Source organism: Ochotona curzoniae, unplaced genomic scaffold (assembly GCF_017591425.1).
Source record: "Ochotona curzoniae isolate NIBS_2020 unplaced genomic scaffold, NIBS_Ocur_1.0 contig_4516, whole genome shotgun sequence".
Lineage (NCBI taxonomy): Eukaryota > Metazoa > Chordata > Mammalia > Lagomorpha > Ochotonidae > Ochotona > Ochotona curzoniae.
Genome location: NW_024466313.1, coordinates 767042 through 780759, shown reverse-complemented (window position 1 = coordinate 780759; position 13718 = coordinate 767042). Strand labels below are relative to the sequence as shown.

The 13718-nt window shown below is 44.5% G+C and overlaps 1 protein-coding gene across 3 annotated transcripts in view; it reads left to right on the top strand.

The window, feature by feature from the left end:
* The window catches only part of BRWD1 (bromodomain and WD repeat domain containing 1), a 107884-nt gene that overhangs the window by 26553 nt on the left and 67613 nt on the right, over nucleotides 1–13718 (top strand). For all 3 annotated transcript variants that reach the window (XM_040986630.1, XM_040986632.1, XM_040986631.1), the window contains exons 9-13: nucleotides 7967–8067; nucleotides 9636–9706; nucleotides 10673–10773; nucleotides 11649–11689; nucleotides 12998–13096. In XM_040986630.1, coding sequence (XP_040842564.1) covers nucleotides 7967–8067; nucleotides 9636–9706; nucleotides 10673–10773; nucleotides 11649–11689; nucleotides 12998–13096 — 413 coding nt within the window. The remainder of the gene's footprint in view (nucleotides 1–7966; nucleotides 8068–9635; nucleotides 9707–10672; nucleotides 10774–11648; nucleotides 11690–12997; nucleotides 13097–13718) is intronic.

Sequence of the window (13718 nt, the reverse complement as noted above, 5' to 3'; positions counted from 1 at the left end):
ATGTCACAGTTACGTGGGTGAATGCCATTGCTTTTAGGCAGGAAGTCTCAGCTCAGTCCCAGTGTCCCTGCTGGGCACTTGCATGGGACCTACGGCCTGGGCTGAGTGACCCATCTGGACTGTGCTGAGTCTGTGATCGGTGCTTGTGAGATGATCTTTACACATTTTACAAAATCAGCTGTTTGCGCAAAGTGAATACGAGCTAGCCATCACAACTGTCGACATTATCTTAGCACATTCTATCAGAGCAGAAGGGAGAGAAGATTCTGATTTTCCATTAGCTCGCTTGCCTTTTTTGATACATCTCAGGGAATCCTTTGAGAATACCCTGAAAGGTTGTCGTTTACATTGTACATTATAACCGTGGACCTAGGTAATGAGAACGAAATGGCGTTGTGCAGGTATTCAGTGCCTCTGAAATACTGACTGTAAAATGCTTAATATAGTAAATTTTATGTTACGAATTTCATCCCTCCTAACCATAGTGATAGTGCCATCTTTGATAGTGAAATAGGATCAGCATAAAGTTGAAGTTCTTATTCTGCCACTGTACAGGTTTCAACAGTAGAAACTGCTAAGCTGCTGAGCCTGTGCTAAGAGCGAGATAGTTTCTAAAAATGTATGTTATTATAGGAATTGTTTTGACATTGAAGTCAATGCACAGAGATAACTGTAGCACAAACTCAAAATGACAAGGGACTTTGAGAAGTTTTCTTACTGCTTTAAGTAGGAGTGAGCTAACACATCTTAAAATGATTCTTACTTAGAAAATTTTTTGAAAAATTATAAGAGAAACTAGGGGTAGAGGGACTATGGAGACTGAGATATGGGCCCGTCTTCCATTTGCTGGTTCACTCTCCAAATGGCCACTGCAACCAGCACTGGGCCGGGTAGGTCAGGCGCTTGGACCTCCATCTGGGGGCAGCATGAAATGGGGTCCTGACGAGGCTGCGTAAGGCTTGGAGGGCTATGGAAAACTGATTTACTGAACACCTACTCAGGGGGCCTCCCCTCTGTTTGTCAGTAAGGTTTTGTAGGACTTGGCGCCTTACTGACCAATAGGACAGCTTCCTGCAATCTCCCCAGCCACAGCTGGTAGCCTGGCCTCCAAAGATGCAAGCAGCAGGGAGGGCCAGGGTGCTGAGGCACCTGCAGCTCTGGGCCTGTACAGGCAGTGCCTTCTGCTGGCCTCTTCCTTCTGGGAAGTCAGGGTCCACCTGCTGTCCAGTGTGCAAGGCTAGAGTACAGGGGCTCTGACTCTACCAGCCCTTCTCCCGTGTGCTCTGGTCCCGTGTCCTAACTCTGGTCCCTTCATAGACTGTGCCTCTGGCTATAGCATCAGGACGTGGTTGCTGTCCACAGACCTTCGGACAGCGGCATGCAGCATAATTAAGATCGAGATATTATAAGGAAAACAGTGTGTTATCAATGCAGGAATAGACCACAGTAAGAGAGGTGGCAGTAGACACCAACAAAGTACTCGTGTATCTGGGAATTGGATTTAGAGTACAGGTGACTTAAAAATGTTCTTTCATAGTCATTTAAATTGTAAAAGGGCGCTGCAGGGCTCCAAGTTTTACTGAGGTTTAATTTTAATTAACAGGTGCATTCATTAATATATATTTTTAAGTGTTACTTCTGTTATTTTGGAAAAGATTTGCTACAAAACTCAATATTCAGAACATACCTACTTAAATGTATGTAAGCAGATTGAAAATTTTCTAATCCTTCATGGGTCAGGATGTGTTTTTTTTTATGTTAATGGTCTCTATCTTTTTTTTTTTAATGTGAAATTTTATTGTTATTTTGACAATCTTTACATAGTTAATCAGGGTAAGAAGGTTCAAGGGCTACAGGAAAAATGGATAATACTAGTATATTTTCCATATTGTTACCTTCATGTTTAAAGGGGGGTATTAAGGGAGAAGGCCCACCCAATTTCCCACCCTCCCCAGGTCCCAGATGTAGGGCATGCTCTGAGGTTCTTGCTCATGTGGCTTAGATATTGCAACAGTTATGAATTGCTGTCAGTCTTGCCACTCCAAGCACTATGAGGTCTTTGAAAAATCCACTGGTTGACATAGTCCATCATAGCTGAGATGGTTGGTTGACCTGTTCTGTCTTCTCTCTTTTCTTGGTTAGGGTTCTGAGTCCAGCATTTAGATTAGGAAGATCTCCAAAGAAACTTTTTGTATGTGCTAACAAGTACAGGGCCTGGCACCGTCCATCAGCTGGTGGTTGCAATTGCTGGGTTGGTTCTGTTTTCACTCCTGACTTCCACTGGAACCAATGGGTGTTGCAGTCCAGCCTGGTTCTGCCCAGCACATACTTGGCCCTCACATAAACCAGTGGGAGCTGCAGCCTAGGTTGGAGCGACCCGCAATAACCCCCACCAGGCCCGCCCCCTACCCTGGTTTGCCAGTAAGTGTAGCAGTAATCCAGTCTGTCCCACACCCCATTCCACCCCAGCCGCTATCTTAGTTTTATGTCCTCCTGTGGAAGTGGTAACCCAAGAGGGATGAGCCCACTATTTCCCTCCCAGGCCTCTCCCACTCCCAGATTCCAGCTGATGCTGTGGCTAAGCCCAAAGAACCCTCGCCCACTTTAATTTTGTTTGCACCAGTAGGAATAATCCGCCCAGCCCAGCTTTTCCCTGATCTAGTCCACGTGAAGTGCACAGGTGTGGTAGCTCTGCCTAGTCTGGTCTGCCCCCATCCCAGCGTATGCTGTCCTGCGGGAGTAGCTGTCCAGAAAAGGAACCCTCCCTTATTCCCCTGCCGGCTCTGCCCCCTTCCTTTCTTGTTCTTAGGCTGGTTGGGTGCTGCGGTCCTTTCCGGTACAGGCAACCTCACCTTGGCATTCCATAATGTGCACTAGTCTTTGTTGCGACCGACCCTAGGTCGACCCACACTGGTGCCTGGATTTGCCAGTGGATGATGTGGACAGATTCAGCCTGGTCTTCCCCCAACCCCTGCCAATTGTATGCCAGTGTGTAGCTTTCCATGGCCTGTTCTGGGTTGTTTCTTATCATGTTTCTTGCACTTACCTGCCGGGTCTGTGTCCTGCCAGAGGAGTTGCCCAGGCTCCTCCATCAGAACCTCTCCCAATGCCAGGTTTCATGCTTACCAGTGGTTCCATGAGCCAGCCCTACTCAGTCCACCTCCTGTCATAGCAGGAACTGTGGCTTTTCCTGACTGGCCTTCAACCCAATCTGGTTCTTGCTATTGGATGTTCCAGCCCAGCCATGGTTTGTCCATACCCACATATGGCTCACACATGGCTCAGTAGGGAGGGGTTTGAGACCTTGCCTAGTCCATCGCATATCTGCCCTGGTCCTCCAGGACACCAGGGGGAGTCGGGGTCTGGCCCGGTTTGGTGCATCCAATCCCAGTCCACACTTGCGCCAAGGGAGACTACAACTGTTTCCAGATCAGAATGCAGCCCCCCTTCCAGGCCATGTACCTCTTGGTGGGAACCTTAGCCCAGCTAGGGTTGTCCCCTTTGCTCCCCAACCGGGTCTGTTCCCATCCTTAGATCACTTGTATGCCAGTGGTTTCTCTGACTCAGCTTGGCACAGCCCCTCACCTGTCCTGAACTCTGCCTTAGACACTGTGGCTTAGCGTCCCTGGCTCCCGCAGACCAGTAGGTACAAGAGCCTAGCTCGGCATGACCTCTGCTCCCTCCTGGTTTCTAGTTTTACTTGTGGGCTAAGGTTTGCTCGGTCGTGCCTGATCTACTCTGTTGCATTACCAGTTGACACATTAGCCAGCTGTTGGAGCTACTTTTTCAGGACAAGCCCCAAGCCATAGCTTCTGCATGGACTGGTATTTGGTGCTCAGCATTATTGGTGATTACAAATTTTACAAAGGAAGAGTTACTGCCTGTTTCAGGTCCGAGAAGCACAATGGGTTCAACCTGGAGCTAATTAAGCAGCGACTCAAAGAATCAAATTCTCAGAGCTCCCCGGCCGGGAGGCCAGCAGGCAGAGCCTGGCACCAAATGGCGCACTGGCCGCCCTGGGAACAGCTCACCATGTGCACATGGTGGCTGTCCGGGAACAGGCATGAGATGCCCTGTCCTGAGACCCACCAGCTGCCAGGAGGATGCTGGAGGTTTAAATTCCGATCTCTATGTCTTTTTAATGTTTGTTTATATTTATCTTCCAAGTTCACTTTTTCACTCCCCAAATTCTTACACAAGCTGGGGCTGGACCAGGCTGTCGCCATGTGGGTTTCCCACAGAGGAGGGAAAGGCTAGACCCTGGAGCAGCCCTGTGTTGCCTTGCAGGATGCAGCAGCAGGAAGCTGGGTCATGTGAGGAGTTGTCATGACTCGGGACTGCCAGAATTCTGATGTAGGATGTGACTGGGACCCGTCCTTTCAGTTGCTTCTTTGTCTTGAATGTTTTTGTTTTTCTAAAGATTTATTTATTTATTGGAAAGTCAGATATACAGAGAGGAGGAGAGACAGAGAGGAAGATCTTCCGTCCGATGATTCATTCCCCAAGTGAGCACAACGGCCGATGCGAAGCCAGGATCCAGGAACTTCTTCCGGGTCTCCCACACGGGTGCAGGGTCCCAAGGCTTTGGGCCGTCCTGGACTGCTTTTCCATGCCACAGGCAGGGAGCTGGACGGGAAGTGGAGCTGCTGGGATTAGAACCGGAGCTCATATGGGATTCCAGCGCGTTCAAGGCAAGGACTTTAGCTGCTAGGCCACGCCACCGGGCTCATTGAATGTTTAATGAATCAGTGAGTTCTGTTGCTGCTTCTTTTTGTTTTCTTTATACTCTCCCTTCTGGGGACGGAGTGGAAAGCAAGTGGCTGTCTGTCAAGATTGTTGAATTGTTTTTGGCTCTTGTTCACATCTTACCTGTCCACTTTCAGTGTTTCATCCTTGCTTTTGGGGTTTTACTTGACAGTTACGTTATGTTTACTGTTACTACATCAGGGCACCTGAAAGGTTTACTTTTGGCTTTTGATTTCAGAGTTCACTGTTTAAGATTTCGTTTTTTAAAGATTTATTTTAATTGTAAAGTCAGATTTACAGAGAAGAGGAGAGACAGAGGGCAAGATCTTCCGTCCAGTAATTCACTCCCTAAGCGGCCGCAATGGCTGGAGCTGAGCTGCTCTGAAGCCAGGCACATGGAGCTTCTTCTGGGTCTCCCACACAGGCGCGGGGCCCCAAGGCTTTGGGCCGTCCTCGACTGCTTTCCCAGGGCACAAAGCAGGGAGCTGGATGGGAAGTGGAGCCACCGGGATTAGAACGGTGCCCATATAGGATCCTGGTGTGTGCAAGGCGAGGACTTCAGTTGCTAGGCTGCCATGCTGGGCTGTGTCCAAGATCTTTGACCTGAGTGTTTTGGGGTCTGGGAGAGGTGGTCCTGCTGCTCAGGTCCTCAGATGGCATGGAGCATCGCAAGGCAGGAGGGACCATGTGACCCATGTGACTGCACCTCCGGTCTCACAAAGTCTTCCACCTTTACTCATGGGGCTCCATCCTGATGACTCAGTCTAATCTAGTCACTTCCCAAAGATCCCATTTTTAGACACCACAATTATGTTGTTCTCAGGCTCTCAGAAATATTAACATAAAACTAACTTGTAAAACATAGATCTTTGAGGGCATTAAGCATCTAGGCCAATGTTTAAGCCTTAGCTCCCCTTAACATGCTATTGCTGTGCCCTAAATGATGGCTCAGTGGCTAATTCTCCCTTGCAGGCACTAGGATCCCTTATGAGTAACAGTTCATATGCTGGCTGCTCTGCTTCCCATTCAACTCCTTGCTTGTGTCCTGGGAAAGTAGGTTTTAGACCCAGTGGTAGGCCTGCAAGAAGCTTCTGATTGGCTCAGCTATGTCCTTCGCGGGCATTTGGCAAGTGAACCAGCAGGTAGAAGATCATTCTTTCTCTCCCTCTCTCTGGAACTTTGACTTTGCAATAAAAATAAATTTCCACATACAAAATGCTGTTGCTAAGGCCAGATTCTCAACCAGCTTATCCATCTCCTAATTTCACTCAGATTTCTTCTGTCACTTTGGAAACAGTGCTTATATTATTTTGTTATATGTTGTGTTTCTTACATTTTCTTCTCTTTTTAAAATGTTTGTTTATTTGAAAGTGCCACAGACATCTCCTGCTTGTTGGTTCGCTCCTCAGATGGTTCCTCGGGTCAGGGCTGAGCCAGGCTGAAGCACAGAGCTTCATCCAGGTTTCCCCTGTGGGTGGCAGGGACCTTAGCACATGGGCTGTCTTGTGCTATTTTTCCAGGCCATTAGCAGGGAGTTGGATAGGAGGTAAGTGCCTGGGACATGCTTGCATCCTAAGCTGTTGCTTTTTACCCTGTATGCCACAGTGCTGGCATTGTTGTTTCTGAGTTCCTCTTGATTGGATATTTCTGGATAAAATAGATTTTCTTTTTTAAGATTTACTTATTTTTATTGGAAAGTCAGATATACAGAGAGGAGGAGAGACAGAGAAGATCTCCTGTCACCAAGCTGCCACAGCGGCCAGAGCTGCACTGATCCAAAGGCAAGAGCCAGGAGCCTCTTCTGGGTTTCCCGTGTGGGTGCAGAGTCCCAAGGCTTTGGGCCGTCCTTGACTGCTCTCCTAGGCCACAGGCAGATAGCTGGTTGGTGAGTGGTGCTGCTGGGACACAAGCCAGGGCTCATATGAGATCCCTGGGCCAGCAAGGCAAGGATTTTGCCACTACGCTACTGTGCCATGCCCCAGATCTTCCCTTTTTTCTAGCTTGTTTGTGTAGCATTCTTGGTACTTTCGTTACTGAAGAGACGAGACGGCAGAGCTCTTTGTGATGGTTCATTCCTCAGATGTTTGCAAGCGCGGTGCTGGGCTGGACTCGGGCCAGCACTTCAGTCCAGGTGTCCCGTGTGTTCCTTGTACCACCGCCAGCCTCTTCCAGCATCTGCATCAGGACGGAGCTGGAGCTGGGTATCAAACTCAGAAACTTCCACAGGGGATGTACCTGTTCCTGAGCCTGGGTACTCGGTTAAACAGATTTTAATCCTGTTCTGAGGCTGTAGCATGATTTCTTACAGTGCAGTTGGAATTGAAGCTGACGTTCATCCTGAAGAATGGATCTAGTTTCGTTTTCTTGCTGGACTGCTGCACGGTTGTCACAGTGCCGTTCATGCAGAAGTGCGTTGTTTCCTCGGTCTGCGGTACCGCCTCCATCTGACCTCAGTCTTAGGGGGAGTTCGTCTTTGGGCTTTCTGTTGGTCATTCACATGATCTTACCGTTGTGTCTGCGATTGCTTCAATATAATTTGATCCTCAGATTTTATATTTTCTCTGGGTAATTTTGCTTGTTCCAAAACTGGTCTTAATTTCCTTAAGGATTTTACTCTTTTTTTGAAAGAGACACAGTGTGGGAGAGACAGATCTGAATCTGGAGGTTCATTTTCCAGATGGCACAATAACCAGGTTTCCCCAGGCTGAAGTGAGGAGACAGGATTTGTATCGGGGTCTCCCACATTGGTGACAGGAGCCCAAGTGGTTGTGCCATCTTCTGGTACGTTCCCAGGCAGTCAGCAGGGAGCTAGGTTGGAAGTCCAGCAGCCACTAAGCTGCTTCTACTGAGATCTGGAAGATGAAGGTTTTCAGTTGGAAGGACAAGTGGGGAGTCTTGTCACAGCATGGTAGGAGTGGGAGACTTAAATTGTTTTTTTTTTTTTTTTGCCAAGGGCCATTTGGATATTTAGTATCATCGTGGGTCATTCAGAATCACTTAAAAATTTAGCCTGCTATACATTTATTAAGTTTTAAGTCTTACCTAAGTTTTTTCAAGGTCACACTTGATAATTTCATGTGTCTTCCATGGCCTGGGGACCAAATATTCCCCATAACCACTCTGAAGTAGCACTTATATTTTGGATTTCTTGTATTTTGCTTCTAAAGAATGAGTAAATGGATAATTTAGACACTGAGTTGTGTGTGTTGTTGTTTTCCAGTTCAGTCCAATGGCCAAAGGCTCTCAAAGGTACATGGTTTCCACTGGTGCAGATGGGACAGTTTGCTTTTGGCAGTGGGACTTAGAGTCCCTGAAATTCAGGTAAGTAACTTCAGTTATGTAACAGATTTTCTTCTCTCCCCCCTCCCCCCCTTTCCTCCCAAGACTTAGGCAGAGTTACACAGAGAGGAGCGGGTGAGACAGCTGGAGCCAGGCCAGTCTGAAGCCAGAAGGGCGCTTCTTCCCGTTGACGTGGATGTACTGACCCAGGCGCTGGGGCCTCTTCTGACTTCAGAGGATCTTTAGCAGGGAGCTGGCTCAGAACTAGTGTCCGTGTAGGCTGCTGAATGCCACAGGTGGTGGCATTACTGCATCATACAGCCGGCCTCAGCAAGTTTTCTGTAGTGTCTTTTATTTCTTTTCTTTTTTAAAGATTTATTCAGTTTTATTGGAAAGTCCAATATATAGAGAGGAAGATCTTCTGGCCGCTGATTCACTCCCCATGTGGCCACAGTGGCTGGAGCTGAGCCAATCTGAAGCCAGGAGCCAGGAGCTTCTTCCAGGTCTTCCATGTGGGTGTCTGGTCCCAGGGCTTTGGGCCGTCCTCGGTTGCCTTCCCAGGCCACAGGAAGGGAAGAGGAGCAGCTGGGATTTGAACTGGCGCACGTAAGAGATCCTGGCACTTTCAAGGTCAGGAGTTTAACTGCCAGGCTGCCATGCCAGTCCCCTGTGGAGTATTTTCAGTGTAGTCTTAGTGTAATGAGATACTGTGTGTTGTGCTTGTCTTTTTGCTTTTGAACTTGGTTTTTATTACATATAACGGGCATTTTGTGTTGATGATTTGACAGTTTGTTAGCTGGATAGAAAAAAGCATAATTTTCTTAGTACATTTTTGTGACAAAAGATTATGTGACTTTCAAAAAAAATGTTGGAAATCTGTCATTAGCTATGTGATAAATCAAAAATCAGGTGGGAACACATGACAGGCACAGGCCTTGGATCGTAGACCTGTGCTATCCTGAGCTCTTGTGAGCAGGTTAGTGAGGGACCTAATTTTTCATTTAATTTAGATTACCTTACTCTGTTGTTAGGAAACTCTTAAAATATGTTTGGAATAATTTGTGCCTGAATTCTTCAACTCAGAAAGTTTTAGGATATCCTACGCAGCTAATAATTTTTGATGACAGTGTCTAGATTGAGGTATTTAATTGCTAAGTGTAAACTAGAAGATTTCAGTTCAGTGAGAAAGGAGTCTGAAATATCCCAGATGTTAAAACTATTGGTGTGGGATTGATATAGATATGTTAAGTGATATAAACTGAGTTTTCTTTTCTAGAAATGTTGCGGTTAGGACATTTGAAGTTGTGTTTGTAGCTCATGCCCCGGGTTTGTAGGAGAGAGCTGCCCCTCGTGACTCTGCCCTTGCGTGCATTCACCCGCACTCTGTTGTCACCTCTTGGGAGGGGTTAGCACGCTGCTTCCGTGCGGTGGATTTGTCTTGAAGATTGGACTGGACTGTATCTTTGAAAGTGCGCAAATACAATAGCCTATATGAAGATGCTTAATATACAAATAAGATTATAGTGATTATGCAAAAATAAAGCTAATAGTTTAAACATCTTATTTTGTACAACTAACGGATTTTAAATCATTATCTTCTTCTTTTAAAGTCCACGACCCCTGAAGTTCACTGAAAAGCCTAGGCCGGGAGTTCAGATGCTTTGTTCTTCTTTTAGTGTTGGTAAGATAATTTATTCGGTGGCTTTTTTCTTAGTTTTATTTCAGTATTTACTAAATGATCCACAGTATAGCTAAGATCTTGTAAGTCGTGTGTCTTTAATGACTTCCTGTGTTTAGGTTTAATGTATGGTATGCTCATTTAACACACTTTGTGTAGTTTTTGTTTTCCATCCCCCTATTCTGCTTTTCCCTCATGTGTACAATCATCAGACGGTGATAGAAGACAGCTGGCAGTAAGGGTTAAGCTATTCCTTAGGAGCTGTTTCTGTGCATTTCTTTCCTTTTTTTTAAGCTTATTTTTATTCTTTAGAGATTTATTTTTATTGGAAAGTCAGGTTTATAGAGAGGTGAGACAGAAAGATCCTCTATCTGCTGGTTTTACTGCCCAAGTGGCTGCAACAGCCAGAGCCCAGCTGATCTGAAGTCAGGAGCCAAGAGCTTCTCCTGGCTTTCCCGTATGGGTGCAGGGCCCCATGGCTTTGGGCCATCCTCAGCTGTTCTCCCAGGCCACAGGCAGGGAGCTGGATGGGAAATGGATTATCCAGGACGCGAACCGGTGCCCACGAGGGATCCCAGCACATGCAGGGTGTGGACTTTAGCCTCTATTGTGCTTGGCCCATTTCTGTACATTTCTGAGATCAGTTGTTTAAGGTATAACAAAATTTTGATTTTTTTCCATGATCCTAAATTACACATTTTTGGTAGCTGAAAGTTGTTTTCCATACATGTGTCGTGGTGAAATTCTTCTCCTTTTTTCTTGTCAGGTTTCGACTTGTGTGGGACTTTGCTTTTGATAGGTCGGAGAGGCTTTCATAAAAGACAGGAAATTTCAGTTCAATATCTAGTTGAGATAAGTTTAGTTTTGGAATAAGAGACCGCACTTTGTCTATATTTTAAAGTTTGGCAGTCCCACTTGTTTGGCTGTTGGATGTGAGCAGACGTTGAAGCCTTCCTTGCTGTGTTTCAGGTGGTATGTTTTTAGCAACGGGCAGCACTGATCATGTGATCAGAATGTACTTTTTGGGTTTTGAAGCACCAGAAAAAATCGCAGAACTTGAAAGCCACACTGTAAGCATCACCTTTAAAATTCTGTAGCTGTAATGGTTGAGTCTCTTGCTAGATGTGCAAACCTAAAACTGTTATTTGTAGTTTTTGTAGAGCAAATGAATTTTATTTTAAAAGTTTTGAAGTGTTTGATTTAAAAATATTAAATCATAGTTATCTTAGTTGAGAGATTGGTTGTAATGTTTATACATTTTTGCTGAATTATGTTAATCAGTTAAGAATAAGTTAGAGATTTTATGTTAATAAAGTGGAAATGTCCATTGTGGTTTTTGTTAATTTTACTCTAATGCTCATTTTTGAATAGGAGTTAGTGGGTTGCTGTTGTTGTCCAGTGGCTGTTTTGACCTTGTCTGATGAATAGTTTGGTTCCTTTCAAGTAGATCTTCTGCTACCCAAGCTTATGAAATGAAAATGCTATAATTGGGGTACAGTGAGGTAGATAATTTTTAGTGTTGTGTACATAGACCATGTCACGTCAATTTTCTCCTACTGGAGTTACTTGATAAAGTGATCAAATTACATTAAAAGGCAAAAATAAAACCAAACAATTTGTATATCATCATCAAAGTGAATATGCTTTGTTGGCAGCTGCTGAAAAATCTGTCTTTTGATGTTTTGACACAGTTCATTTTCACCTAAGTCATTTTGAAGAGATGTTGTGGTAAATGCAGCTTTACTTTTGGGAACAAGGCCCTTCCCCAGCCTCACCCTGGGGTGTGCCTGCTCTAGATTTTTTACTGTACTTCAGAGTACTGTAGGTGTTCAGTGACAGAACCGGGCAGGTAAGTACAGATCTACTGGTTAAAGCACTGAGACTTGCTTTTGCAACATTTACAGAGTTTATAGGTAACATGTCTGTGTTTTTGTTTCTTCTTTAGGATAAAGTAGATAGTATTCAATTTTCTAACAGTGGTGATCGGTAAGTGTATGTTTGTATGTTTTTAGGCAAATTAGTGTAACAGTACGTGCTAGCATAGCAAGCATATCACTTTGACTTTTTTGTTTATTTAAAATTTATAAATAAGAGTATGTTTTTGTGGAGTGCAGTATGATGTTTTAGGAAATGATTAAATAGAGCTATTAGCACATCTAGCACCTCACATTTTCTTCTTGATAGGAACATTTAAGATCAACTCTTTGGTTTATAAGTGTACATTATATACTAGTATCACTTTCTATATTGCAGTTACTTATAAATACATTCATTGGATACAATGTTGGACAGGGAAAGAAGTTACATTTCATGTAACTTGGAGTTCAGTTATCGCATGTTTTTATAACCAAATAGAATTCTTTGGCGGGATGTGTAAATTTCTTATGTTTGAGAAGTGGAAGCAGTTTCTGGGAGTGGGCCTTTAGGTAGAACTTAGCCTAACCGTCATCTGCATTGGCACCGACTCCACCTGTCTGCTAATGTGGACTGGGAGGCTGGGCTCAACTCCTTGGGTTCTTGTCCCCATGTAGCCTCTGGCTTTGTCTAGCTGTTGCTAACATTTAGGGTATCTTTTTAGCTGTGCATGTTCTGAGAGCTGTCTTGCATCTATTGGTATTCTTTCCTTATGTGAACAACTACCGTTAGGATAGGCCAGACCAGTGCCAGGAGCCACAAGCTCCATCCAGGTCTCCATGTTTATGGCAGGAGCTCAGGTGCCTAGGTCACAGCTCCTGTCTGCCAGGCACATCACCCAGAAGCTGGGTTCAAAGTTGGAGCAGCTAGGGCTTACACTGATGCTGTGGGGTGGGATGCTGGCCATCGAAGCAGCAGTTCACTTGCGCTACTCCAGTGTTTGATTTAATTTGCTAATAGATTGATTTATTTTTACAGTGACTAGCATGCATCAGTTTGAACTTAGAGTTAAGATAACTTAAATGGAGTTTTTCTCTTATTTTCCTGTACATCTTTTATTTTATGTTATTTGATTTTATTTTACCATTTCTTCCCTGGCTCCAAGTAATTCTTGTTCATTTTCTTCTCCAAACTCAATCTTATTTGAAAAGCTATTGATTGAGTTTGAAACGTGCCCTGCTCCACAGGACCAGGCCTTACAGCAGGGCTGATTTTTTTTCTCCCCAGCAGATAGGTCCTAAATACTTACTCTCTTGAGTTTTCACATGCACACTGACCTGTCGCCAGTACAGCCACATTAACAAAAGCTTCCTTGCTTGTGATTTCAATTGTAGCTTTGGTGGCAGGTGTATGAATGGATGTTCTTCTGAATGTTTTCAGGTTCCTAAGTGGTAGCAGAGATGGAACAGCACGGATTTGGAGGTTTGAGCAGCTGGAATGGAGAAGCATCTTATTGGACATGGCAACCAGGATCTCGGGGTGAGTGGTGCTCGGTAGCTTGGTCTGACTGGGTCTTCGTCTTGGTTATTTTCCTTAAGGGATATTAGCCTCTTCCAATCAAAGCTTTGTCTGCTACACAGCTTGTTGGAGAACAAGTGAGCATATCCTCTTTAAGATTTAAAAATTAGGCTCTAGAGATGTTGTGATAATGTTGTTTTGTATGATCATGTTGAAAGACATGGTTCTGAGTGCCTACCTCATTGCAGTTTCAGTTTCCAGGATAAGAACTGCAAGTTTATACATATATTAGTATTTTGACTTTGCTTATTGAGAGTAGTATAGGAGGTGGCACGAATATGTATTTTTAGAGTCAAACCTTGACTCAGTACTGCTTACACTGTTTATAAATGTATGATTTTTCAGAGCACTGTTTAATATTTCTTTGATCTGCTTCATCTGGGGAATAAAGCTTCCCTTTAGGCATCACTGGGAATTTTAAATGATACAGTGAAAACTGTTAGTTTACTTTCTGGCTGAGTAGCATGTTAATAAATCATGATTATGTTGCATTCAGCATTATTATTTTAATTGAATTTAATAGAAATTGGGGCCAGCATGGTGGTTCAACAGACTAATCCTCCACTTTTAAGCACTGACATCC